Raw genomic sequence first — 27,865 nt, forward strand, 5'->3', positions numbered from 1 at the left:
ATGTGGCCGGGACGTTCGCGTTTTCGCAGACTTAGGCAACACTCTGGGGGGGAAACTAAAAATCAAAACATGTACGCTTTGGTGAACGCCTTCATGCGTTGCCTCTCCTTTCTCTTTCCTCCTTCTTGGCTTTGTGTCAGCTTTTGCTTGTGGGTTGGGAATGAGTGCGAAGAGACGCTACAGCGGCCCAATCCCAGAGCTCGTTTCAAAAGCAGAGAGCCTCTTACATATGAGGAAGTAAAAGCAGCAGCAGAAGCAGAAGCACAAGGAGGCTCCAGACCGTCGGTCTCACCAGGTCCAGACTGCGTCTCGCTGGCTGCTACAAGCCCCGCTGCTCCTAAGGGCCCTTCGTCGGGTCTGATTTGGATAGGGGGTCTCTGGCGAGCCGTGGAGCGCGTCTTCGGAGCCCCCTGGGTCCTTCTCCGCCATCACCTGTGCCCGAAAAGGCGACGTGCAGCTTTGGGCGCCCAGTATCCTGTCTGTGCCTTCGAGTCGGGTAAGATTAAAAGCTTCCAGAGAGGCGCTGCTGCTGCTGCTGCTAAAATCGTGGACGTGAAGGGACCGGGTGAAACCACCTTTACTTATTCGAAGAATATGAGCGGGTCCGTGGGGGTACCCAGTGTGAACTCAACGGAATGCGCCTCGGATGCGTCGGCGGAGCAGGGCATCGATGAGGTAATTACCGTGGACCAGCTCTCGCAGGAGATGGGGACGGTGACGATAACAGTGGCCATTCAAGCGGCTGAGGACGAGGAACCCGAGGAAGTGACATCCAATAATGCTGACTTCCTCGGCGGTAGCTGTAGCGAGGACGAAATCGGAAGACATGACAAATCGAGGTTTGTGTTATTTGCTACTTTAAGTTAATTACCGTAATGCCTAGTGCTGTGAAAACTCAAACTAACTAAATCCTATCCTACACGTTAATGTGAAACCTGTTAGTTTAGTTGTTCAATTCCCTCCAAGGAAGTTCAGCAAGGTTGGAAGTAAAACAAGTGACTGTGTTAGTTCTTACTGGAACCCCACGAGTGTCTTTGTGCTCTGAATTTTATTCTTAAGCTGATGATTACAGCACGGGAGCAGCTTTGGCACAGTTGGACTGTTTTGTTTCAGTATAAGAATGCCACTCACATGAAAGGCTATTGTAGAAATGTCACAAATTCCAACAGGTGCATCACAGGCACAACAAAACCCGGCAACGAGTGCAGTAGATGAAAATAGATGCTTACAATTGGGAGTGTAAATCCTCACAGACACGGGTGAGGGATATTATTATTTATTATTATTGTCTTTTGGGTTGGAAGTGTTTAACCACCAGTAGGCAGCATCATAGCTATAAAGCTAGACACCTGAGACGGAGAGATAAAGGATGGCACCTTCACTTTAATCTAATTCCCCTGCGTCATGGCCTGCTATTTTTATCCTCTGGCCTATAAGGTCCCTACTTGAACTACATGCACAAAGAGTGAGTCAGTGGTAGAAAGGCCAAAGGGGAAAATAAATCTCTTTCTTCATACCAAGCATTTGTTTACTTGGAGCTACTGAGGTGTGACCTGTGTGACAAAGGGCTCGGTAACGCCTGCAAGCTATTGCTTTACAGCACGTTTTTCACACAGCTGGTATTTTAAGTGGTTAAGGTCTAGGAATCGTTTTTAGGACGTGTTAAATGTAAGCTGTTGGTTTGTTAGTCTAATATTCCTCCTGCATTCCTCCAGAGAACTTGTGTAGAGTGACTTGAAAATAAATGTATAACTATCGAATAATCTCTTGCGTTGTCTTTGCTCGTGCCTCTCGTCCTATTATTTGAGGAATGCAGGAAGGTATTCTCTTCTAAATTCTTGTCGTGCTTTATCTGACATCCTGGGGAAGATGTGGGCTCGTGCCAGCTGTATGGTCAGTGGGCTGGAAAGCTGCTGAGCGAGGGTGTGTGAGGGAGGAGGCTGGAGGAGGTGATGAGTCATCCACAAAATTTCATTCAGACCCTCACTCTAATCTGTAAGGCTACCTGACTGTGCAGCTTTACGGCAGCTGTCAGGCTGCTGTCAAATTATGCCTCAAAGCTTCAGTTATGCACTGTTGATACCAGTTTTTGTAAACTGTGTGAAGTTGATGTGGTGAACCACCATATTCTATGTGGGAGGGAGAGCCTGTGTCTCTGGCCTTCAGATGGAGAGGTCTTGGCAGTTTCAGGACTGGTGGGACACTGGTGTAAAGGTCTGGCACTGAGGCATGGTGACTGTGGCTAGAGACGCAGCTTGTCAACTGCTGAAAGAAAAATCAGGAAGGAGGGAAGCAAACGGTCAAACGCTTCTCATGCCAGCATGTTGTTTGAAGAAATGACAGGATAAGATTGTATTACTGCCAAAAACTTGTAAGCCTCTGGCTTATTGTATTAATGAAAGTAAAATGTGTAACAGTTGTAATGTTGGTGGTTGAGGATATGAAACATTCTGCTATTTCGGTAACGCACTAAAAAAGGTTCTCTGGCCATGATGCACGTTATCTTCCCACACACAGTGGTGCCGGGACCAGCGGAGGAGAACTGGAGGAGGAGAGCTGGCAGCCCCCGGATCCAGAGCTTATCCAGAAGTTGGTTACTCAGATTGAGTACTACCTGTCTGATGAAAACTTGGAGCATGATGCCTTCCTGCTTAAACATGTCAGACGTAACAAACTCGGGTTTGTTAGCGTCAAGTTGCTCACGTCCTTCAAAAAGGTAATGGTGGCAAAATTTTGAGGTAGTCTAGAAACACGGCAATGTCTCATTTCAGTACACATCAAACTAAGGTGGGAAAGTACACACGCTCTTCTGCTGCTGGCTAAAACATACACATCACATACTAAATTTTATACTAGAGACTCAGAATTATGTCTTGTTTTACTATAGATTAGCCAGTGTGTGTTGCGTTGCACATTGTGATTTATAGTTGACCACAATGAATAAATTAACTTTTAAGTAATGCTGAGAGAAAAGGTAGTCTTAGAATTGAAATATGGCTAAAGATGAAAGTCATTTTTATCTCCTAGTGACAGAAGCTTGTGAGAGCTGAATAACAATGACTGGCTGCTTCTAGTGTCAGCATGACTAGCTGTTGCTGTTTGGTGATATTCTCACGTTAATTCACAACAGCTTGTGCTAATTTCAGCTCAATTCAGATGTGTTGGCTTTTTTTTTTTTTTTAGATCTGTCTGCACAGATTAAACCTAGATTGTATTCATGATCATTCACACATTTATTACCCTCTACTCAATATCTCTGTATAGAATAAACTCTTGACAGATTACATTGGCCAGAAGAAAAATACTGATGTGCATTTTCTAAAAAAAAAAAAAAATTCTGAATTTGATGAATAAAAATCTTTCCAGGTCAATATTTTTAGACTCAAACAGAATAGTGCTACACTTCAAAATAATTATTTGCCTTGCACTTGGTGCAGGCTCTGTTCTGAAAAAGCAAACTGTCATGACTGGTTGCTTCTTGCAAACAGTTTGAACAGCAGGTGGGTGGGACTGTCCTGATGACATCCAAAACTTGTACCTGAGAGGATCATATTGACATTGTTTTGGGTTTTTTTTAATGTAATAAGTATACACCTGTGCAACAGTACATGTGGTAGACGATAAAGAACATCATACTCCTTACTCTAGTCAGTTTAATTTTTCCTTCGGTGCAGTATCAAGCAATGTACAGTACTTGGGTAGTGACAGCTGTAGACCAGTTTAAGGCATAGTGAGATACTTTAACAGAGTACTAGTCACTACACGTTTGGAATGTACTATATGGCAAACTGACTATAGTAAGGGATGAGCACTTGCTGATTTAATCTGATTCAACCATGAGCTCAGAATCACTGAGCTAAAACATAAGTTTGGGCAATATAGTAAAGTCAGAATTTTTGGCTTAAATTAATGGGTATAATTAGAGATTTAGGAAGTATGATTAGCAAGAAGCTGTGAAACATTCTTAGTCTATCTTGGTGACAGACTGAAGTTAGCGTGGCCATTTTTACTGAAGCTTAATAACTCATAATTAAAGGTAGTTTCACTGAAATTGTGACCCGATGGTCACTGGGTATATGACTGTAACAAAGATGTTGTTTGTTTGTTTTTTTTCCCCCAGGTGAAACACTTAACTCGTGACTGGAGAACCACTGCTTATGCTCTGAGACACTCAAAGATCCTTGAGCTGAATGATGAGGGGCGTAAGGTGCGACGTAAATCCGCAGTACCAGTCTTTGCCAGCGAGTCACTGCCCAGCCGCATGCTACTATTAAGTGATTTGCAGAGGTGGCCAGAGCTGGCTGCTCTCACTAAGGATAATGGAAGTGCTGAAGGAGGAGCCACTCAACAGGAGCAGCTGATGAAGCTGTTACTGAAAGCATTTGGAACATACGGTGCCATTGCCTCTGTTAGAGTCTTGAAACCTGGAAAGGACCTGCCGGCTGACCTGAAGAGGCTGAGTGGTCGCTACGCTCAGCTGGGCACTGAAGAATGTGCCATTGTGGAGTTTGAGGAGGTGGAGGCTGCTGTTAAAGCCAACGAAGCTGCAGGGAGTGAGAACGGAGGACCCAGTTTACTGGGGTTGAAAGTGGTTCTGATTGGCACCAAGCCACCTAAAAAGAAGGTACCAAAAGAACGACCTCGTGAGGAAGGAGGGATGCGGAAAAGCCGCTCTCTAAACAGCCGGGTACGAGAGCTTCAGTATCATGGGGACGACTCTGCTTGCAGCTCTTCGGAGACAGAGAGCACCCCTACATCTCCCAGATTGGCTAGAAAATCCCAGTCGTGCAACAAGCTCAGCCCCACCACTGCAGGCATTAGCTTCCAGAATAATCACCTGAGTCCAAGTATGTCCCCACGTAACAGCCCCTGGTCTAGCCCTCGTGCTAGCCCGTGTTCTCAGCGCAAATCTCCTCATTCCCACAAGTCTCCCTTAGCTGTTGAGGGTAGACTGAGCCCTGAGTCTGGACGTCGTTGGGCAGATTACTCCTCAGACAGTAGCCTCACACCTTCAGGGAGCCCGTGGGTTCAGCGGCGGAAGCAGGTGGCATCACAGGAAAGCAGCCCTGTCGGCAGCCCGATGCTGGGTAGAAAGATCCAGAATGCTGATGGCCTGCCGCCAGGAGTAATGAGGTTGCCAAGGGGTCCTGATGGGACTCGTGGCTTTCACTGTGTGGCAATTGAGAGGGGAAAGACTGCTGCTACTCAGACTTGATATGTGGAGCCTCATTATGTATTCGCTGACCCCCCCAGAAATAAAATGAGATATTGGAAGTTTAAACAGTTCTTGGCCATGTTGCTCAAGCCCCACCCCACATTTCAGACTGTGTAGATATATAATTTTTTTTTTTTAGTGCATCAGTTTTGAGTCTTTGTTATATTTTTATACAACATTTTGAGTTACCATGGTAACATTAGTGATTTACTAATGGAAATTTGAGTGAATGTAAATTAATATTGTTTTGAGAGAGAACTTTGAATACACCACTGACGTGAACCATGCCACCTCATTGTATGAGAGCTTGTTCTACTTGGGGTAACCTGGGGGAAAGGATTCAATTTTTTTTTCTTTTACTTTTTTTCTTTTACTTTTTTCTTTCTTTTTTCTTTTTTTTTTTAAGTTGGGGGGGGGGGGGGGGGGATTGTCTTGTCCTCTTGTATGTGTTTAAAAAAGGAAAAAAAAAAGATCTTGTTTGTGGATGGCGTATAAATGTGTAAGTCTCACAGGCACATGGACTTGATAGAGATATCGCCATATGCCTTTTCTGTGTCTGTCTAATGTGAGTTCCATTTTTACAAACTACTTAAACTGAGGCCATAATTGCTCCACTGCCACGAAGATTGGAATGTTCAAATTGGACATTATTTTTGTAAATTTGTTTTATTTTTATTTTTGGTACACTTGGTTGGAAAGGTTCTCCTTATCCCTATACATGTTCAGCAGTTAGCTGCTTGATTGTTGCTGCTTATTTTTTTTTTTTTTTTTTTTTTTTTATTTTAAGTTTTACTTCTCCTTGCCATGTTTTCATCAGTCTAAGCCCACAATGAGGTTTGAGGGATTTTCAGGTCGGCCAGAATAGATGCTCTTATGTTCTTGCCTTTACATCTGAGATGGGGTATTTGTACACTGCAATTCCTATTGTACAAATAAATCACTAAATATGCACTCTGCCTGAGTTCTTTTTGTGACATTACTTTTGGTCATTTCAAATGAACACGACTAATCTTATTTTTGACTTCAATATGTGAGCAGGATTAAGTGAGATGTTGTTACTGTGCCCAGACTGTAGAAGCTATTCCAAACTTGGAAAGCAAAATTGGCTCATTCAAGTTGTTGGGTTTTTTTTGTTTTTTAAATGAATTGCACAGATGGGAGGATGATGACATTTTTTGGATTATTTGATCCTATGACTTTATCATTGGATGGATATATAACAAACCATCTGAGAAAAGGAAACATGGGGGGATTATTTTAAAAAATGCAACATGTACTTACTAGACTACTGATCATTTATTGCATCTTGCTATGGTAATATGCAAACTATCCATTGAATTTAGATTAAGACAACCTTTCATACACATACCATTCATACACTTAACTCTGTCAGGTCGCACAGCGACTGCAAGTGAACGGCTGTTCTCGAGTCTTTCCGCAGCATCTTAATTAGAGGTTTGGATTCTGAAGTGACTATTGGACAGGATCATTGTTTTAGTACATTCCTGTCTAAATTTGGCTTGGTGATTGGTGTTGTCTGCTGGGGAATATCACATCTGTCTTCTTTGTACACTGCAGCATGGTCCCCCCCCCCCCCCCCCTGATTTTGTCTGTTTGCTCAGTTTATGTAAACATTCTTTTACAAGCCTTTCAGGGTCTGCTATGGAGAAGCATGTCCATGTTGCTTTCCTTATACAGTTACATTTTTCCTGCAGATGTTCCTTTTCTGCATTTTACATACAGATTTTATGTATTTGAAAATTGCTAGCCACTCAATGACTACAAAAACAACTTCCTACCACAATAGTAAAATATCAGAACAAAGGAGGCCAAAACCAATTGTTTGTCCTCAATTCAGATATTTCAGAGCTTTGTTTTCCCTTTTGCACAGATAAATCATCTCTGCTCATTTGTATAAAACTAATTACTCCATTGTGATCCCATGTTGTTGCAAAGCCAAATGAAAAGATACAATGGTGGGTATTACTTTTTATGAGCAATGTAATTTGTGCCTTGTCCTCAGGCGGTTTCCAATAGTTCTGAGCAACCATTTAGATATGAAAGAAGGGACCGTGCTGTTGGATGCTCGTAGAGCTGTTACGACTTTTAAATTCATGTGGTTGCATCATTCTGTCGATCCACGTTTTTGTTAGAAATCTTATTTCCTGTAGGAGTAAGCACAATGGGAGGACACAAGTGTTGGATGCAGAGGTTCAGGGACTATGCTCTAAAATTCAGAGATGCAATGGGACTAAGTGGGGTTGCGTAAGAGAGGGATGAATAAACTTTTGTTCTCTTTGCATGATTAGCAATTCAAAATTAGGAAGTCGTGATACTGTCTGCCTTAAACAGATAATATTTTGGCTCAACTCCATGTAACTGTTAATGTTAGCAGTGAGAATAATGACTGTTTGAGAAAAGTACCACAAGATTAAACTATTATTCTCATATGATGATTCTCTATAATAACCATTAGGGAGAGTTTCATACTTACACCAAATAGGATAAAGACAGATAATAGAAAAACCAACTATCACAGGGGCCATTATTTGTAATTGGGCAGTGTGCAGTTACATATGAATAAAATTATTTAGTAAGGTCATTACGCTATTTATTTAGGACTTGAGAGAATTAGAAGGATGTGGAGAGTACATTTGTTAAAGAATAAAACTTCACAGCTTTTCATATGTATTAAGTATTGTATAACTTTATGTAACACCACTGTGAATTAAGCAGTATACTGCTGAATTACTCCATCATTGCATTGCTAGTTATTTTACATGGTTTTAAAAGCCTATACCATATAGTCATGTAGTCATATTGCACACATTTACACCATTACCTATCTATGCTAAACCCACTGACTAATTGTACCCATCAAGTTCACAGTCCAGATAAATCCATTAATGTGAGTATGTAACAGTACAGCATGATTCAAACTGAGGTAAGGCTGGAGCAGTCAGTAGGAACAAATATTATCAAGAGTATATTATGGATGCAGAGTTGAAAAGCCTCTGGTTGGTGTTTAAATTACAGCTCTCCAAGAAGAAATAATCACTAGACGTCTCCTCCTCAACTCAGAGAAGATGACAAACACTTACATCAGTCTGTGGGAGGGAGCTGTAGTGACTACGAGTGGGTGGAGTAAAAACTGGGGAACTAGAATTAGGGTGGAGTAAATTTACAACGCTCAGCAAAGCAACCAATTGGAAAAGTCGTATCAAAGCCCAAGAACCTGCTAGAAAGGAAATGTTTGGGTTTTTTTCCCCTTTCTTTCATTTTTTTTCAAACCTTGTTATGTAACGTGGTTGCATATATATTTATATCAATTTTAGAATTACAGCCTAATGCATTAACTGAACTAACCATTACCCTCTGGATAAACATTTTAGCTACAGTCCCCTGCAGCTATTCAGTGCCTTGTTTATGGGCTCTTTAATGATATTTTATTAAAAGGGGAACATTGCCTGGCCACTGCATTACCCTCCTGGTGTCACAAACCTGTGGGTAATGAAGGTTACTGGCACCTTTCACTGTTTAATTATATATATATAGATATAAAGAAACTGTCCTGTTCAAGTAATTGTAGTTCTGCTGTAATCAACTGAGTAAGTCAGTATATTTGTGTGGCCCTTCAACTGACAATATTCACCTCTTATTTTTCCTTTCAAAATTCTCTGGTGTTACCATACACTATAAATACATTTAAAAAACACACATGCACAGTGAATTGGTTAGCAGTGCTGTGTACATTTGATAAACAAATATTTCACAATTTTATTTTCTTAACTAAAAAACAAAATTTACAGTGCCCTTACAGAGGAAAAAAAACCAACTTAAATTGACACATAAAACATATTTACATAATGTGGGTGAATTAAAAGATTTTACAGTGTTAGTACACAGACTTCTGTAAAGGATGATGACGATTTCACAGAAAATTGCCACTTAAATGCAGAGGATATCTCCAACACGGAAATCACAAGGAGCCGAGTTTGCTATTGCAGCACATTTCAAGCGTTTCAATATTTATCACAAACACAATCATACACCGATTGTTATCTGTTCTGCAACTGAAATCCAACTACATGCTGCAGGAAGAGACAGTTACACTACTTCCTTGTGGTTTACTACCCAATGCTGTTGTGAGACTATAGTAGCTTTCATTTATTAAACATATGAACTTTTATAAAATAAAATGTACCCCTGTTTGGAGAGTGTTCTTACAGGTGTGACCTGCACTGCTGAATGAATGTAGGTGAAGAAATAAAGTACATGCTGAAATAACTGTTCAGGTTGTCCACTGAAATGACAATCAATAAAAAAAAAAAACGCCTTAAATCCCTTCTGCACATTCATACTTTCAGGATATAAATATCACCTTTCAATTTGTCCTTTGTGTGGTGACACTATAAAATTCTGCATGGCCATGGTTACCATTTGACCCCTATTAAAGCATTTAACTTGCAATAAGAGAGAAGCAATGCACAACTCCAATGGAAAAGCGTTGCTCCACAGGAAACCACAGGTACCTATCAGCAAGACAGAGCCTAACCACTAGTTAAGTCAAAGAAACTGGACAGAGGTAATTACCGGTTCCTTATACTCCTGCACAGCACCATCTGCGCAATCTCAACAGGACATGGACGCAGAATGATTGGGATCAATCTGATGGTTGTGTGGGTAGAATCATCATTTGTGTGATGAAGAAAACACTTCCTGCTTGTTAGCAGATGGGATGAAGATGTGTTACACAGCGAGCTTAGCCAGCCAAATGTGCTAAGAACACAGCATCTCAGCTCTTCAGTCCTTTGAGAGTGAAGCAGTGTGAAGAGCAAAGCCAGCCATGTCCCCAGGGCTTTGCTTCAGATATAGAGAGAACCGTCAACGGGTCCTACATAACCAACCCCTATTAGAAGGACGTCAATCAAAGTCCAAATGCCTAGGCCTCCAAAGCTGAACAGTTTGCCCAGACCCTCTCTCCACTGGCCCAGGTAAAACCGGTCCGCTCCAAAACCACCAAGTGTAATGCTATGGAAGGAACCAGAAAAAAAATAAGTTTCATCACATATCCTAATCAATAACGTGTCTTTACATTTCCATTATTTAAGCTTGTTGTAATGGTTTTAATATTACTGTCAGTTTTACCTGAGTGCTAATGCTGTTGACCATTTGTATCCACCAGTCCAGTTACAAAATAAACGTTTTGGAAAACGTCTTTTACCTAAAAAGAAGTGAAGACATAGTGAATGCTTTCATGCACAAACAAGCAAAATTTAAACAAGCTGACTGAAAATACAACAAACATTACATCAAAAATGTCATGTGGAAATTTAAATAAATCCTCGCCAATCAGCTGATCTTAATGCCAGCTCACATCCGCTGATGTGTTTCCATCCTGCTGATAATTCGCATATGGGCTATCCTATTTAAGCAGCTTCAGCCTGCATACAAATGCTGCTGTGTCTGCAAGTAGCTTTGCAACCCACCCCAACCACAGCTTCTTCACTTTATGGTGTTTCTGACTTAAATGTCTGCTGTCACAGATGTTTTATTCTGTGAAGAGGTCCTGCTCTGCTGCTCTACCTGCCTGTGCGGTTTCCAAAAATGGCCAAGCAACCATAAGGGCTCTCTAGACAAAACCCAAACATAGCTCTACTGCAGATGAAATAACAATCATACTTTGACTAACATTGTCCTGACTGAATAGGAGTTTTCCTTTAATAGCAACCATGAATGAAAACCAGTTTAACTTCATGCTGTGGACAAAACAGTTGCTGCTCTAGACTGCATGACTTTAACTGACGACTTTAGAACCTAATTAGGCTTTATAGTGGATCCTTGATCATACCTAAGCAATGTACATGATCTAAGACATCACAGGTGGCATTGTAGCGCTTGCGTGGGCAAGAGACTGTCATACAATTGGTGGAGTTTGTGCAGCGATACTGGGAAGGGTCCAGCTGCCAACAGAACTGACAGGTGATATTGAGAGAAAAATTGGTTTGCTGCTGTCCAGACTCTCCCTGTAAATACAAAGAAGAAAATAAATTTCACTACACAGCAATTCCCAAATTGAAGCCTTACTAACCCTCTTAACAAACAGATAAAGATGGTACAGAATTACTACAGACAAGAATATTTGACAATATTACTCACTATGCAGTGAACGCCTTTTTTGGGTCTACAGGTAAATAAAGTTGGTTTGCCATATGTGCACTTGAGATGGTAATCGCATTGAATGCAATGAGCTGGCAGGCGGTGACACAAACCCCCACTAGGACATTTGGATGTGTCTTCATCTGCAGGAAACACTACAAAAAGTCCACCACAAAGTTGCATTATCTATTTTAAGACATTTTCAAGCATGAATAATAAATATTTTGTGCAAAGTAAGCAGGCTTTCATTAAATCTGGCTGCTGGTGGTGGCAACAGGCTGTGACTTGTGATAACAGACTGTGGCGGCAAAATTAAAAATACTCCGCTTTCAAAGAGGGCAGGCCATTAAAGAGTCCTTGAGCAAAGCTATTTAGTCTTGATTGCTACATTATAGCTGCATGCTGGGCAGTAAAGGAAAACTGTTGCTGCTGTTGTTGAAAAGCAATTAACTTAACAAATTCTGGTTGAGATCAAGACTTTACTTAATGATATGCAGGTTAACAAAGAAAAAAAAACATGCAATACTTAGACAATGGAAATTAATTGTGTCTGAAGTAGGCAGTATTACTCTGATTTTGCACTGCATTTTATTCAGGTTCCCAGATAACATGGACATTCTTAAATATATGTAAAAACCTGCAGTTTACAATCTCATTACATACAGGAAATATAAATTTATAGTGATGCTCAAGCATGGGAAATAACCAACTTCAAATATGTCAAGTCCATCGCAATTGTATTTCTCCAAGCTTGGTTGTTTGTTTTTTTTGTTTTTTTAATCAGTGCTGCTATGTTACAGCACAACTCAGCACCCCCAAGTCTCATGCTGTTTCCATCCTGTGTTCAGACTCAGAAATAATAATGTTGTATAGATGCTAAAAAGTGTCTAGGTCTACCCTTTCCCCCCCCTTACAAATAAGACTGAATTAGGGAATTGATAAATAATCCTGATGTATGAGCAAAATCAATAGCAGCAGTGCTACAATGAAATCTTACCAATATCTTTAAGAAAATGTTACCTTTAAAATACATTTCAAATAATCCAGCATCAACCTGTGACAGGTGTGCCATGCTTTTTGCCCTAGAACAGCCTTCATCCCTCTAAAGAAAGGGGTTTGAGTTCAATTCATGAGGCATGAACTGAAAGTCCTGGTTAACAGGTTATTAATGGAAAACTGAGCTTGCTTACTGCTTAATAGAGCCGCATTTCTTTGTTGTTAAGTGCTATAAAAAATATTAAACAGAACGTCCTCTTGATGTACAAGTCACATCTTGTCACATAACTTCTTTATACAAATGAATCCTCAATTTCTATTTGAACCAAGCGAGGACTTGTTTTTCTAGCTTCATTTTGGACTACTATTCAAAAACTCACACTCAAAGATTTAAATTTGGAGTTCAGGAAACTCTAATAGTAACCGTTGTGAATGCGGCCCTTAGTCAATCTGTTTTTTAGTTTACAAACAGTAAACTAAAAACCACACAATATATAAATTCATTATTAATAAAAAAAAAACAGTTAAATAAATAACGTTACAGTCAGTATGTTTAATTTTGATATTTACCTGAGGCTGCATCGGGGACCACCGGGCTAGTGATGAAAGGTCCATCTCTTGTGTAGTGGGTCTCAACATTAGTTGTGCTCAGGGAACCTGACAACAAAGCGGACAGGTCATATATGGTTGAACAGAAATTAGAAGTCTAAACACGCGTAAGCAGCTAGAGATACTGGTTTTTCTTTTAATAAAACGTGCTAATTATTGCTTTACAATAATTTTAGGAAGCTACTACACAGAAGCTACTCGCTGACATGTTCTGTCATGCTACAAATTAGCATAAACAATGAACTGTTAATTGTCATAGCTTAACTTGCATACGACACAATTAACAAAAGGTGTTTTTGTAAAATAAATGTTGAATCCGTGTTGCTCACTACAGCCAATGTTTTCATTGCTACCTAGCTAAATAAACCAGTGTTATGCTAACTTGCTAGCTAACCACCTCATGCTAATTCAGTTGGGGAAAGGTAACGACCAAAGCGAGATCTATAAGTGTATTATTGTAAGCATACCGTTAACACACTGTAACATAAGGTCCATAAACAATACAGCGATAATTCCGTAGCTTTTAAGGCACCGTCCTCTGTCCGGTCTCCAAATCTGACAGACACTAGCCATTGTTACCGCAGAGCTAAAGAGAGCTGCATTCACGTCATGTAGGAAACTGGAGTGCTAATAGTCCTCTGATAGTTTCAAGCACGGAGATAGAGCAGTTTTTGTTTTGTTTTCTTTCTTTGTTTTAAATTAACAAAAATCACTAAAATAAAACCCCAAATAAGATCTGAAAATATTTTTCGTTTGAGGTCATTCTAATACAAATTAAAGGTTAGGCAATAGGGGGAAAAAAGACTAAGAAGAAGAAGAAGAGCCACTTTAATGTAAAAAAAAAAAAAAGAAAAAAGAAAAAAGCAAAACTATTATCAGGTTCTTTGGTTATTTAGTTAAAGCTGTGAACATGCAACGGAAATCATATTAAATTTCATATATATGGTGTTTGATAGAGGACTGCATTAGTTTAATCCTTTACCCATGACAAAATACATTGTGTATTAATGCCATTCCATAAATGCAGGACATTTTCTGCCAACCCATGAATTTGAAAATCTTGAAAAAGAATTTGAAAAAGGTCAGTCCTCTTTGAACTGTGTCAATGTGTCCAATTAAAGTGACCCTGTTATGTATATTACCAAAAGCAGACAAATTAATTTCAGGGTTTGCTGCCTTTATCTATACATCTAGATTTTATTATTCAAAAGTCTCTGGAATTACACTGCTAGCATCCTTTTCTAAGAAAATACAAATACTAGGACCGATTTGCAGTCCTGTTACCAAACGTATAAAACAAACATTAAAAACATAAAATATTATTAAACATCACATTTATATCATAATCTATAAAGAAATCCAGCCATTTTAACTTCAACCTTGTTACTGCATCATACCGATAAAATAAAAACAAGCCTTGAAATAGTTACAGTAATCTTCAAAACTAACTGATCTTGTGACCTTAGTGTAAAACTAGAATAGAACTAAAGCTAAACAGAAATGTGCTATAATAAAAGTTTGAACCTTTCCCATTAAGATTGATGCAGCAAAAACCTTTCCCGTCTTCATCTTGCTACCCCTGGTGCATGTTTTAGCAACATTTTGGTCCGTTCTGTTTTATAAATTCTTAACTTTTTATGGAAATCACCTTTCTGGCGAGTCTATCACATTGTTCTGCATGCTGTGAGTTGTTAGAAAACAGTGAGGAAAACCATGGGTAAAATAAATTTTACCACCTGACACTGGTATGTTCCTGATTTGTTATTACATGCAGTATGAGGAGCTGGCTCAGTCTTGCTTATTACACAATAACAGCTGGAATTCCCATTATTGCCACCTATTAATCTACAGGCTTCATTCCAAAGCAACAGCATGATCAATAGTTATTACTTTGGAACAAATAAACTGATGAAGCATTAAAAAAAAGTAAAAGAAAATTAACAAAAATGTGAAGACTGTCTCTACAAAATAAACCTATTGTAGTTTGTCATGATATCAAACTACTTAAAGATTAACATCTTCTGTTGTGAAAATAAAGAAACAAAGCACCCACATTTGGAGAATTTTTTTATTATTATTCCTGAATTTCCAGGCAGATCTTGGTGAAAATAGATTAGTGTAAAATTCACACAACTTTCATGTCTTCACGTCGTTTCCTTAAGTTATTGAGTAACTTTTCTTGAGATACACTTAGATTACCTTGACATAATTTCAAACCCACGCTACCTACAGTTTTCCCCCGTTCACTGACGATCACAAGAGCACTGCAGAGTAGTTGTGCAGGCCCAGTCATTACATCCACTTACAGAGTATCAGTTTATTTTGTCTGCACTTTCCCAAAAACCATCTTGTGTCCCTTGTTGCCGTTTCATGTTTGAAGTATTAAAATCCAAGCTGTGCCTAGATCAGAACTCCTCTTCTGCATTTTGACAGCGAGACTGTTTGAGCAGGGTCAGGCGTGCCATCACCTCGGACACCGGTAGTTCTCCGTGGACTTTGTTGTCCCTTGTGCGCACATTGACACTGTTAGTCATCTTCTCCTTCTCTCCAACCACTGCCAAGACACAAGACAACAACAACTTTACACGGGCCAAGTTTCACCACACACTCCCACTTTGCGTGCTGAATTTGTCAGCTGTTGGTGGTTAACCAGCTTGGAGGTCTGTTTGGCTTCTAATCAATCAATTAAGAATGTTTATTTTGATGACTTTGACAGATTTTCACTTATTCTCTTCCTTCACTACATCCAAAAATCTTCTGTGACACACCTCTTTTCTCCTTCCTGTTAGCTCCATATTCAAACACCCTTTGATAATGTATCCACTATCCCTCCTCTGAGAATGTCCAAATCATCTTAACCTTCAATCTTTAACTTTCTTTCCAAACCGTTCAATTTGAGCTGTTCCTTTGTTGTACACATTTCTAATCTTGTCCATCCTGGTCACTCCCACTTGAAATCTTGGCTCGACTGCCTCCAGCTTAGCTTCCTATCTTTTTTTTTTTGGGCCACCATCTCCAAACCACACAAAATGGCAGCTCTCACTAACATCTTGTAAACATATCCTTCCACAAATCACCCCTGACCCTCGACTCCCTCAACTCTGCCAGCACTTTCTTCTTCACTTGTATTATGTATTGTCCATTGCTTTGAATAGTTGACCCCAGATATTTAAACACATCCCCCTTCACTACCTCTACTTTCCTTGCATCTTTACTGTTACAAAGGTCAAACTCCTGCCTGACCTCATTTGATAAAATGTCCATCACCAATAACAACAAGAAGGGCCTCAGAGCTGATCCCTGATGTAATCCCACACTCAATCTTAAACACATCTGTCGTACTCTTACTGCACACCTCACCAAGGTCTCACTGTGCTCATACATGTCCTGCACCTCCCTCACATAAGTCTCTAGCACTTGAACAGTAAAGTTTCAGGCATTTTATTTGAATTCTTATCCATTAAGCAGGATCTGATCATCACAAATTCATTCTGAAGCAAGACTATGACCTCAGGAATTCTGACAAAGAACCACTTTTCCTGACCAGAAGAACAATGAGTCCTGCAGCAGATGGCCTGGCCCCCACAGGGCTCAGAACCAACATTAGTGATTCAGTTTGGGAAAACATGAAGAGACAGAAGACACTGACATAGCCTAAATCCAAAGAACTGTGGAGAATTTAATTTACTTTGTACCGTGTTAAACTATGGACACATCGTTTTCACTCACTACAAATGTACAAGCATCCTCATTTACCCGTTATAGACCACACCTTTGTACAGTTTGTTACTTAATGATCTAACTTGGGGGTTTTATTTTTCCTCACCAAGAATGAAGTTATACTGTGCCAGCTGAGCATTGCGGATTTTCTTGTTTAGAAGGCAGCTGGAGTCCAGATCAGCATCTGCCATAAAACCAGCTTCTGTAAACTGCTTACACACCTGACATGTAGAAATTGTATTTGTTAATGTTCAGTACATTTCAAGAACTTTCCATACTTATTGTCATTAACTACTGCATTACAAGAAAGAAATAATCAGAGACTAAGGCCACAATGGGGAAGTCATACCTTCTTTGCGTAATCCTCACAGGATGGGTTGACAGGCACTAACATCACCTGACGTGGAGAGAGCCACAGAGGCCTGGTGGAGGGTGAAACATGGGTATTACAACTTTCACATAGTGAACGATAGAAACATGACATGATCTGTTTCCTCAACAAAAAGGAGCTAAAATCATGATCTGAGGAGGTAAAAATCATGCTATAGTTGGAGAGCTGTTAGTGACAATACAGGTAGAATTTTATAGTAAGCCAAGATGCCTACAATAATTATAAAGACCAAAACATATTTCTAAATAAAAGAAAGATCAAAGCAGTGGGTCATAATAGCACTGTATGTTAGTAGTTTTAGTAGGCCCATTGTGCTTATTGCCATCTCTATTTTGAACTCTAGTAAAATAGCTTTGCATAACTAAAATTGGGCTTCATGATCATCATTTGCCTGAAATAAGCAGTTTTAGCTCCTTTGCCTCCTTTTTAGACAGCTCTCTCCAGATTGGCCCAATCTCACAAATAGCTGGTTTGAACATCAGGTAGGTGGGGCTTCTGGTCTTACAGCCAGATGTGTGCCTGGGATCACCACAGGACTGAATGCTTGAAGACTGAACTGCTGGCTCACCAGGACTGCCATTTAAAATTTTAACCTTGTTTAATATGAGCATCCACTATTGTGACAGAAAGTACCAAAAATAATGGGTGTTGAATACAAAAGTAACCAAAACAACACATTACCATTTCCCTGCATAGTTCTCTGTCAGAATGGCAATCATCCTTTCCACTGAGCCTAAAATGGCACGATGGATAATGACTGGTCTGGATTTGTCATCCCCATCTTTTCTGTAATTGTAGCAAAAGAAACAAAAATAAAAACACTTATGTTAAATATGGTTGAATAAAAACATTTATGTATTGTTATATACACACTGACTTAGCAGCTCAAACTGGTTTTAATGTCAAGCACTCTTTTATTATTAACCCTGCAATCATTCTCATACCTTCCCATTGTCTTTCCAGAGACAATACTTTTCTGACACAGACGTCTATACAACTATAAACACCATTTATCCATGCACTGCCTGCTGTCTATTGCTGCACAGCACGTGTATAATTTTCCCCATGGTGTGTATATTAATTGAAGTTCCCTGTGAGTCTATAGCCTGCCACCTGCACAATGAGTTCAGATTTGCATAGAGCAGCACAGGCTGAGACATCTTATCCAGGAGGGGCTTAATGCGTAATCCTTGGCGCTGTAAAGCACACAGACTCAGCAGTGTGTCAATATTTTTATTAGGTGACTCACCCCACAAAGGTCAGATTGAAGCGGATGGGCAGCTGGAAGTCCAGCTGAATGGTTGCGCACTGGTGGTAACGTCCAATAGCATCTTTGATCTTAATGTCAATCTGCAATAACACAGAAAGAATTATACTTCTTTCCAGACCACAGAAGGAGATTCAAACTGAGCCAGTGTTTGGAAGGAGTTTAAAAAAAATGAAATAAAAAGATTCATTCAGAACCTTGGGTCCATAAAAAGCACCGTCACCAGGGTTCAGTCTCCATGGCTCTCCAAACTCATTCAGGCTGTTTTCCAATTGCTGTCAAGTATGAGGTAGAGGTTAGCATGTACTTTAAACAATACAAGGCAATTACTGTAAATCACGCCAAGTAGAACTACAGTAAAGTCCATACTTGGGTATAGAGTTCAGTTTTAATTGGTGCTCTTATGCAATTTATAGCTGGACACCCGAAGGAATCAAGCCAAGAAAATGAGTAATGTCTTTTTTTGACAACACACCACCCACAGACAATCATGAAACTTCACAGATTTGACACTACTACTGCATAATTACATGGCAGGAGACCGATACTATCATCCAGAGTAGTTCTGTGTCAACATGAGCTTTTATTTGCTTAAATCTCTGCTATCCCTTTAGATTTATAATTCAGTAGTTGGATTTCCCTTTTTCACACGATTAACTACTTAAACTGTGACTCATGACACAGTTTACCTTCTCAGCTTGATTCCACACAGCAATGTCACCCAAATACTTGTCTGGGCGAGTGGAGAGGTGAAGCTGGAATGAGAATCCAAATACATCGTAAACACAGCGGAGGAAGTCCAGACAGCCCTTCATCTCTGACTCGATCTGTTTGAAAAAAAAACATATATACACATATGACTCAGCATTTAGGAAATGACTCATAATAAGCAGGTACCTGTTTTTAAAAGATGTTTTTCCACATCTTGTTAGAAGCAAAAAACATCCCACAGAAATGTTAAAAACTACTGATGTTGTGACCTGATCCATTGTGCAGAAAATGTGAGCGTCATCTTGCTGGAAACGGCGCACTCTGGTCAGCCCGGTTAGTGTTCCTGACAACTCGTTTCTGTGTAGGACCCCAAAATCTGCCAGCCTCAGCGGAAGCTCTCGCCATGAGCGAGGCCTGTGGCTGAACATCAGACTGCAGGAAAACCAAATTAAATTACTTATATGTATGAAGTAATGTGTGCAATTTTGATATACAAATTGAGAAGGAAAACAAAAAAAACAAAAAAAAACAAAAAAAAAAAAAAACTGTATTTCTTTCCTGAGAGCTCTACATTTACCAGTGCCCGGGGCAGTTCATTGGCTTCAGAGCAAATATGTCATCTTCCACGGAGAAGGAGAACATATTTTCACTGTAGTGCTGCCAGTGGCCAGATGTCTCCCACAGTTTGCTGTTATAAATGTTGGGGGAGGCTACTTCCTGAAAGCCTCTTCTCCAGTACTCATCCTAGAAAAACAACAAACCACATTGGCTAAACACACCATTTAGGCTGCACAGGTACTCAACTGAATCATGACTTCTGGCATGCAACCTTAAGCTGCAACAATGGAAATCACATTGTGTGGGCTGTATTTATCCATTTGTTGCCATTAAGCAAAACATTTAACAGGCTGTTGAGCTGTTTAGCAGCCAACAGTACAAAGACACTAACTGTAAGAATTTCTGTCAATGTGCAAAACTGTGAATACCAAAAAGGAAGTTGCTGAAAAAGAAAATGCTTGCTCACTCAGCTTTCCTAGTATTATTTACCAGAAAATGGAGAATTTCAAAACCTGGAAATAAATGAGTGCATGTACTGAAATACTCACGACACTTCAGTCAAAGTCAGCACTTGTTGTCTATAAATATGAGCTGGGTTCCCTGCAAAGTAACTTCTGACTATTAAATGTTTTGGTGAGATCTTGGAAAGGGAAATGCATAGCATGCTGGTATAATTTTCTCTGCAGTTTTAACAGATATAAGTGATGTGATAATGATCTTACACCCTGTCTGTGCAATGTATGAGTTTGTCTTGGCATGGCTTGGTTTGGGGGTGTGTGCTGCGAAAGTCTTCAAGATGTTAGCATGTCTTTCCAAATACACCACGGAGACAAGTTCCTGTAGAGTCAGTGAACTTGTCTGAGCAGTTGAAGTTACGCTGAAATCTTAAGACTGAACTTTAAAGACCTTTTGAGAACTTCCAAATGTAGAGAATCTGCAGCTTCAAAAGTACTATTAATTTTCCTACTTTGACAACATGTGCAGAGAGGACTGGATACAGCTATTATCTTCAACTAAATGTACAACCCCAATTCCAAAATGTTGGGAAGCTGTGTAAAATTTAAACAAAACCCAACTATCTGTATGGTAGTACAATGTAGAAACTGAGAAAACGTACCACTTTCAAAAAAAAATAAAAAATAAAAAAAATAAAAAATAAAAAATACTGTCTCATTTTGAATTTGATGGTATCAACATGCCTCAGTCCCTTGCATACAGAAAAGTCTCCAGACTAACAGACTCAATCTTCTGATATTATGCGCTGCAGATTAGATACTCAAAGTCTTTGCAATTTGTTGTTGGAGAAAATCATTTTGAAATTGTTTACTTCTGAGGAACTCTGTTGCTCCAAGATTCTCTTACTGTTGTCAGTTAACTAGTTGCAAAATATTCACCCATCTCTTTTTTTTGACCACTTTGTTTTCCCACCTTTTGACACTTGTTGCTTAAATTTAAATTGAGCAAATATTTTTCATGAAATAGTAAGGAGGTCTCAATTTAACAATTGGATATGTCGTCAATGATATATTGTGAATACAATACGGGCTTGCAAAAGACTGTATTCTATTTTTATTTGCATTTCACACATCTTCCCAAAATGTTCAGAATTAAAGAGTTTATGTGCCATTCAGTTTGACCTATATTTAGGTAAAAGGGCCTTCATAAGGACCAGGCCACATTTCAGATTACGCACTGTCAGGGTCCAACCAAAGTTTTCTGAAGCTCTGAGGTATTGATGAACAAAGCTGAACAAAGCTTTTCACTTGGTGTTACTGTTAGAGAATTGTGGATAAATATGATTGTCATTGTGCAAGATGATTAGATCGTTAACAGGACGATTAGATCTTTAGCATGAATGCTGACTTCTGTTTCCTACACAGACACACATACACATATCACCGATCACATCACATGCTCATAGACACACATCAGATGTTCTCTTTTGCAGACACACATGACACATGTTCACATGTGAGTGTTTTATCTGTTGCATGATTAATGAGATGTTTGTGTGACCACAGAGTTAATAAAAGGCTGCAGGGGAGGCTGGCTCTTTGGAGTTGTCTGGGACCAGGTGAGGAGCTTGCAGCTCCAAGACCCTGGTCCAATCTGCTCCCCTTGCAAGTTAAAATGGATCGAGCTCTGTCTTGCTTTGTTCATGGGAATAAGTCTCTAAACCAGTGGGGCCTGCAAAGTGCAGACCTAACAGTTACGCTACTTATTTTTGAGCTTCTGTGATTGGAAAAGTCACAGCGAGTGGTCTGCAAGCCATTGAGAAGGCAATCACGATTGCTACTCTGAAAATGCAAAGCACAGTCGTCATGGACTGTAAAATGATTGTAAGGGTTTCTGTGGTTCAGTAAAGTCCTTCCAACCAAAACTTTACTGAGACAAACGATCCTAAAAGTCGACACAGTGTAATATGAAAACAATGTATATATGAATACTCTGGATCTGAGGCATACAATTATACACAAACAGTAATGATCCAAGCATTGACCTTAAACACTGCTTCACATCTACTGAGCTTGTAATACTGATATTCAGTTAATATTATCTGAATGTTCCTATAACATTTTCTCAAAATGATAAAGATATTGGAGATAAAATAAGCATTTGGCTGTATCTCCTACCCTGATGAATTCTGTCAGTGTGTGGTAGATGTAAGCTCCCCGTGGCATGAAGAAACAACTGCCTGGGCTGAGATCATGGAAGAAGAAGAGCTCTTGGTCCTGTGAAGCAGACAATTATAAAAATGATTTCATATCATCATTATCTGCAGGTACAGCCAGGAATAAACTCCATGCACAGCAGACCATCTGTCAGTGAATGACTGCCCACAACCTAACAAGAGAACAGAATAAACTTTTATCAAAAAGACTTAAGACACAATTTAATCACTATGGTAAGCACTGTTAAATCCAATTGAATAAATATTGTATTAATGACAATAAACTTTGCACTTTCCTTTGAAAAGAGGCTGTGAGATTTCAGTTTCTTGGCACTTACTTCTAGAAAGACCCCAATTACAGACCAATTTGAAATTCAAATCATGCAAAGGATTAAAGGAATGGTTTCTTATGAAAAAACACACACAGATACACACCCTCATCTCTATGTGTGCCAAAACATATTTGAAGAGTTTTGTTAAATTAACACATTAAGACCAGCTACTGCATTACAAGAATAGACTGTAGTAAGAGATTTAAAATGTACTGGGTCCATGCTGAACTATAAAAATAAAAAAAGAAAAAGGGGGGGGGGGGGGGGGGGGGGGGGTCAAATTAGAAAAATACCACCGAACACCGTCTTTAAACACAACATGTCACTTTTGCCGCCTCCCTCCAACTGGCTTTGACAGCCTTATAGCTTGTGTTTAATATGGAAACTGCGTTGTAATAAGTGCTGATTGAGGTGTTGCCGTCTGTGTCTCCCATGCTGGGTAACCAGCTGGGGCGCTCTGATGACTCACTCACACTTGTTCTGAATGTGCCAATGTGAGGAAACACAGTGCCCTCAGCTGGTACATAGCAGCAACAGGCGATCTGGTTTTCAAGTGAGAAACCTCACATTCGATCAGTCTTGTATGGCACTGAAAATATAGAGAAGCTGAGAAATCGGTTTGGCAATGAGTTCTGCTTGCTGGATTACATAACAAGAGAACTCCTCTTCAACCTCTCAAATAAATGCATTTCATTTCCCATTTCTTGTGTGCATGTTCACAGTTAATGCTTGTAGTGTTGGTCCAGGTTTGTTTCAGTGTTTTGACACGTCTATAGAACCACCGAAACAAACTAGTGAAGAAAAACTTCTACAAAAACCTGAAAGTGGATCTGTTTGCCATCACATTACATAATTACAAATTAAATTGCACTTAGTACTGGGTTTAGGATTTGGTTTTAGGCCTGAGTCAACTAGGCATGCTAAAACACTACTGCCTACAATGACTCACTTTTCCAATCTTGCGATGGTCTCTGTTCTTGGCCTCCTCCTGAAAACGTTCCCATTCCTTCAACATCTTTGAGTCTGGGAAGGATATCCCATAGAGCCTCTGCAGAGTCTCCATGTCAGAGCGTCCCTCCCAGTAGGTGGAAGAGTTCTGATGACAGAATTAAAAATGCTTTTTGACTCAGTTTGTTAGGTGCTTAAGCCTATGACAACATTTTGAAAAATCCCTACAGTTTGCATACAAGTAATCCCTCCAAATCTTTGGTGTCAGACAGGATTTTTTTCCTACTTTGCACCTAAATAGTGCATTCTATATTCCCAGTTGGAATTTGATTCTAAAGCGCCCTCTCAAGTCCAATTTCCTACTCAGAAAGTCAGAGCAGACTCAGCAGCCCAGAGCTATCAAGCCAAGATGGCAGGACTGCCCATAAAGGGTAGTAAAACTTAATCTATACCGTCACTGTTATTTATTTGCGACTTACCCAGAGCATTGATCGGGTTCCAGCTACGAATGTGCAGCAGCATAGTGCTGCATTGCTCTACCTTACTAAGAACAAAAACAAATCTTGATTTTCCTCGCTTTTTTCTGGAATCCGCTAACAAGTTCTGACATCCCAGTTCCAAGGTATCTGGAACACAGCACCAGTGTGATGCTGTAGAGGGTGTATTCTTGCTATAGTCATCTTGGGCATAAAGATTTTGCTGTTAAAACCTTCTGTTCTTTACAAAACTGTGAGTTAGATGAAAACGGACTTGAAGGGAAAGGCTTGGTTGATCTCAGACAATCTCAGATCTTATTTTTAACTGTGAAGCATGCAAAGATCTCTACTAGAGTCCAAGAACAAAAATATGGAGTTGGAAATACCTTGTAGATCTTCATGGCCTTGATCTTGCCTGTATGTCTGACATGTGGACCTCTGCACAGGTCAATCAAGGGTCCACATCTATCAAAGAATTGTGACTTACAACAGTTAGCATTACAAGAAAATAAAACTTTAAAAATAATAACAGTAACACAGTGGACATTTCAAAAACACAGCAGTTCAAGTTAAAAATAAACATCTTACCTATAGACTGTAGTAGTTGGGGTGGTGACTTTCTCATTGAGAATGCGGCATTTAAATTTGTTGTACTGGAAGATGGAAACGGTTGGGGTTAGTAAGATATATAAGTCTAAGCAGAAGCAGAAGACACCAGTCTTACCTCTTTCACTCACCTTAAACATTTTTAGTAGTGTCTCCTTGCTGACTTCAAGTCTCTCAAAGGGCTGTTTTTCCTTCACCACAGCTTTACATAAAGATTCCAGGTCCCCAAACTCCATGCTGGACACACCTCTGGAAACAGCAAACATATTAAAAAGGACTCTAGGGAAAGGGACAGCCAACTGGCACAGTAATCTGGATGACATGTGGGTCAAAATCAAAACCCAAGAAGTAGAAACCATCACAGCTCACATCAAGTCAGTAGATGGGAAAATTAAGTTCATCTGGGAAGATACAAAGGACTCCTCGATGTGCACATTGAGGAGAATGCATTGAGGAGTGCAGCATTGATGTTTACCAGAAACCCCCCTCTCGAACACAAACTTTGAGTAATCAGGACCCTGCAACACCAGGCAGAAAACGTTTCCTCTAAGCCAGAAGGGAAAACGAGAATCTTCTCCAAGCACAACATCCCAGTGTACTTCAGACACAGCCACACACTCAGACAAAAACAGGTTCATCCCAAGGACAAAACACCCAAACACATACTAAACAACATAGTGTATATGCTGTGCAGTGCAGCAAGGAGTGCTCAGACCTCTACATTGGAGAAACCAAACAGCCACTCTATAAACCCATGGCACAACAAGAAGAGCCACCTCAACAGGACAAGACTCAGCTGTACATCTGCATCTGAAGGATAAAGATCACTCCTTTGAGGATGCCAATGTTTTCATTTTGGACAAAGACAGATTGTGTAAAAGAGGAGTGAAAGAAGCCATCTATGTCCACTGTGAACAACCATCCTTGAACAGAGGGGGTGGCTTATGACACCAACCGTCTGTAACCTATAATCCAGTTTTGAGATCCCTTCCCAGACGCCCACTCACATCTTGTGTCAATTGATCTCAATAAGTCACATGATAGGGTGAGGCAAGGTCTCGCAGTGGTTTCACCTGCAACCTCTGCTGATAATGACCCACACCTTGGCTCATGTGATTAGGCACATGATCAATACTGGGCCAACAATCCTCTTAAGGGACAACTCCCAATAGCGCTTAAAATCTGGAACTCTCCACCAACTGGTCTTAGAACTGAAGCAGCTTCTCAGGTGAGAGGTGAAACGTCTTCAAGAAACTCAAAGAAGTCTAGCCGCTTTTCATTTCAAGCTCCTTATATTAAGGGACTCAAGGTTAGTCAAGTCTGACATGAGGATGCTGTGGACTACCAGTCTATAATAAAAATCTCAAATGCATACACATGAATAATGATGATTATTGGCATGATTAATGCCAAAATGCCATACCAGAACATTCAAACTCGAATACAAAAAAAAAAAAAAAAAAAAAAAATAATGTATGGAAATATTGAGCTATTAATGGCAATACTTGCTCACTTTTGTCCATCCAGGAACATGTCGTAGTAGAAACCGTTTTCTATGGGAGGTCCATAACATAAACAACCCCCATAAAAGCGCTCCATTGCCTCCCCCAGGATGTGAGCACTGGAATGCCAATACACCTAGGGATTAAATAACATTAACATTCTTGTGAGAAAAAAAAAAAGTAGTTACAGTAACTCAGTGTATGTTTATGGATGCCCTCATAAGTTTGTTTTGTACAATATTGAAAATATTTAAGAATAAAATTCATTGAATGATCTCAGAAACTGATTTGCAGTGCATTTATGTTGTGTCCTGCCAAATTCTGTATTTACAAACAATATTAAATAATTATTGACAACTTTAAAGGTTTAAGAGTACTCACAGCCTGAGCGTCCTCATTGTCAAAGCGCAAGATCTCAAGTGAGCAGTCCTGCTCAAGAGGCCTGTCCAGATCCCACAGTTCCCCATTTACCCGAGAAATCACAGCATTGTCAGCAAGACCCTGACTGAAAGACAAATGCAAATCTGTGTCAGCGGTTTCTCTCATTATGATAAAGCATGAGAATTAAGAATATTTGCAGAAAAAAAGCATAAAGAACACAGAGGCAACATTCTCTGTTGTTATTATTAGTAAATACCCACATTAAGTAACACAATTATTAGCTGATTATTAGTGATGAAATCAGTGGTACTAACCTGATATTACAGGCCAGCTGATATGGAGTAGTGACCCAAGCTTTGCCCTCCACCTTTCTCCCATCTGGGAGCTCCACTGTAATGGGCTTACGGTCTGCAGCTTTTTTTGACTGCAGGGCATCGCTCTCTCTCTTTAGTTCCTCATAAAGACTGAGACGCTCTGCAATGTATTCAGGCCAGGGACTCAGCTGAAGCAGATAAAAAATAAAATAAAAACAATCGAAGTCAAGAAATTGTCCACACTTTGGTATCAGCGTTTGGATGAACAGGATAACTTGCAGGTCCTGTGATCAGCACCTCTTTCATGCCTCCATCTCCTTGCACCTTGTCGTGTTTCTTCCCTTTCTTGTTCCCATCACCTGTTTTTGTACTCACAGTTGCCACCTGTTAATCAGAAAAGAGTGTGCTTCTTCAAACCTGCAATGTCCTCTTATCACGATTTCTGCCAAGCCACATTATCAGCCTATTCACCGCTTAAAGAGTGCAAACACATGGGCTTGACTAGGGTTGCTATTTCTGGAAATGGGGTAGCATAGCTTGCCATTTCACGGGACAGAGGCCCGCTACTCATAACGACACAGGACTACTACGGCTCACAGCTTACTCATATTACAAAAAAAACGATTTAAACTACACCGGTCTGTATAATTACCTTGTTATTGTCAGCTCGGTTGTTTGTCTGCTGAGGTTTGGTGGTATTTTTCTGCGGAGCTTTGTCACACTTGGCTCCTTGTTGCCTCTTGCCCCGCGCCTCCTCCAGCTCCAACTCCGCCTGAAGACCCCGCCGGAGGTGCAGCAGCCGATACCTGAGCTTCTCATTCTCCGTCCGCAGGTTCTCCAGCTCCGGAGAGACCACCGCGAGACCGGCGGCGTCTAGACCTTGACCCAGTCCATCCCGGAGCGTGGATATTTCCCTGGTGAGGAGCAAAATTTGCTCCTCCTGGGCAGCCAAACGTGCAGCCAAGCACTCCGCCATCTTTAAATAACCACCAATGACAGCTGACTTCCG

General features: G+C 40.1%; 3 protein-coding genes across 3 annotated transcripts; 1 reads left to right on the forward strand and 2 right to left on the reverse strand.

The window, feature by feature from the left end:
• On the forward strand, positions 1-6,166 carry larp6a (La ribonucleoprotein 6, translational regulator a). Its single transcript, XM_026174271.2, has 3 exons — positions 1-839; positions 2,518-2,716; positions 4,121-6,166. The coding sequence occupies exons 1-3, from the start codon at positions 1-3 to the stop codon at positions 5,213-5,215; spliced, it is 2,133 nt and encodes a 710-aa protein (XP_026030056.2). The 3' UTR covers positions 5,216-6,166.
• Positions 6,167-8,945: 2,779 nt separating this feature from the next.
• On the reverse strand, positions 8,946-13,654 carry tm2d3 (TM2 domain containing 3). Its single transcript, XM_026174283.2, has 6 exons — positions 13,447-13,654; positions 12,941-13,027; positions 11,375-11,529; positions 11,067-11,241; positions 10,364-10,439; positions 8,946-10,246 (listed from the first exon to the last, which is right to left on the reverse strand). The coding sequence occupies exons 1-6, from the start codon at positions 13,550-13,552 to the stop codon at positions 10,081-10,083; spliced, it is 765 nt and encodes a 254-aa protein (XP_026030068.1). The 5' UTR covers positions 13,553-13,654; the 3' UTR covers positions 8,946-10,080.
• Positions 13,655-15,033: 1,379 nt separating this feature from the next.
• tars3 (threonyl-tRNA synthetase 3) lies at positions 15,034-27,858 on the reverse strand. The gene is made up of 19 exons (XM_026174298.2): positions 27,509-27,858; positions 27,154-27,240; positions 26,857-27,044; positions 26,543-26,666; positions 26,173-26,297; positions 24,791-24,908; positions 24,642-24,706; positions 24,440-24,518; positions 23,579-23,725; positions 22,260-22,358; positions 19,646-19,812; positions 19,338-19,500; positions 19,047-19,184; positions 18,555-18,632; positions 18,340-18,440; positions 17,772-17,876; positions 17,049-17,121; positions 16,806-16,920; positions 15,034-15,533 (listed from the first exon to the last, which is right to left on the reverse strand). Exons 1-19 carry the CDS (start codon positions 27,830-27,832, stop codon positions 15,385-15,387), a joined length of 2,445 nt encoding a protein of 814 aa, XP_026030083.2. The 5' UTR covers positions 27,833-27,858; the 3' UTR covers positions 15,034-15,384.
• Positions 27,859-27,865: the final 7 nt, after the last annotated feature.

This window comes from Astatotilapia calliptera, chromosome 1 (assembly GCF_964374335.1).
Source record: "Astatotilapia calliptera chromosome 1, fAstCal68.1, whole genome shotgun sequence".
NCBI classification, from domain to species: Eukaryota; Metazoa; Chordata; class Actinopteri; order Cichliformes; family Cichlidae; genus Astatotilapia; species Astatotilapia calliptera.

What these genes read in the sequence shown, in the direction of transcription:
- larp6a (XM_026174271.2), top strand. Translation starts at nt 1, where the DNA reads ATGTGGCCGGGACGTTCGCGTTTTCGCAGACTTAGGCAACACTCTGGG. An exon ending in GGAAGACATGACAAATCGAG is followed by an intron (nt 840 to 2,517) that starts GTTTGTGTTATT and finishes TCCCACACACAG; the next exon opens with TGGTGCCGGGACCAGCGGAG. An exon ending in TGCTCACGTCCTTCAAAAAG is followed by an intron (nt 2,717 to 4,120) that starts GTAATGGTGGCA and finishes TTTTTCCCCCAG; the next exon opens with GTGAAACACTTAACTCGTGA.
- tm2d3 (XM_026174283.2), bottom strand. Translation starts at nt 13,552, where the DNA reads ATGGCTAGTGTCTGTCAGATTTGGAGACCGGACAGAGGACGGTGCCTT. An exon ending in TATGTTACAGTGTGTTAACG is followed by an intron (nt 13,028 to 13,446) that starts GTATGCTTACAA and finishes CTTTGTTGTCAG; the next exon opens with GTTCCCTGAGCACAACTAAT. An exon ending in AGATCATGTACATTGCTTAG is followed by an intron (nt 10,440 to 11,066) that starts GTATGATCAAGG and finishes ACTTCTTTTTAG; the next exon opens with GTAAAAGACGTTTTCCAAAA.
- tars3 (XM_026174298.2), bottom strand. Translation starts at nt 27,832, where the DNA reads ATGGCGGAGTGCTTGGCTGCACGTTTGGCTGCCCAGGAGGAGCAAATT. An exon ending in ATGTTCCTGGATGGACAAAA is followed by an intron (nt 24,909 to 26,172) that starts GTGAGCAAGTAT and finishes TGCTGTTTCCAG; the next exon opens with AGGTGTGTCCAGCATGGAGT. An exon ending in GAGAACTATGCAGGGAAATG is followed by an intron (nt 17,122 to 17,771) that starts GTAATGTGTTGT and finishes ACCCTCCACCAG; the next exon opens with GCCTCTGTGGCTCTCTCCAC.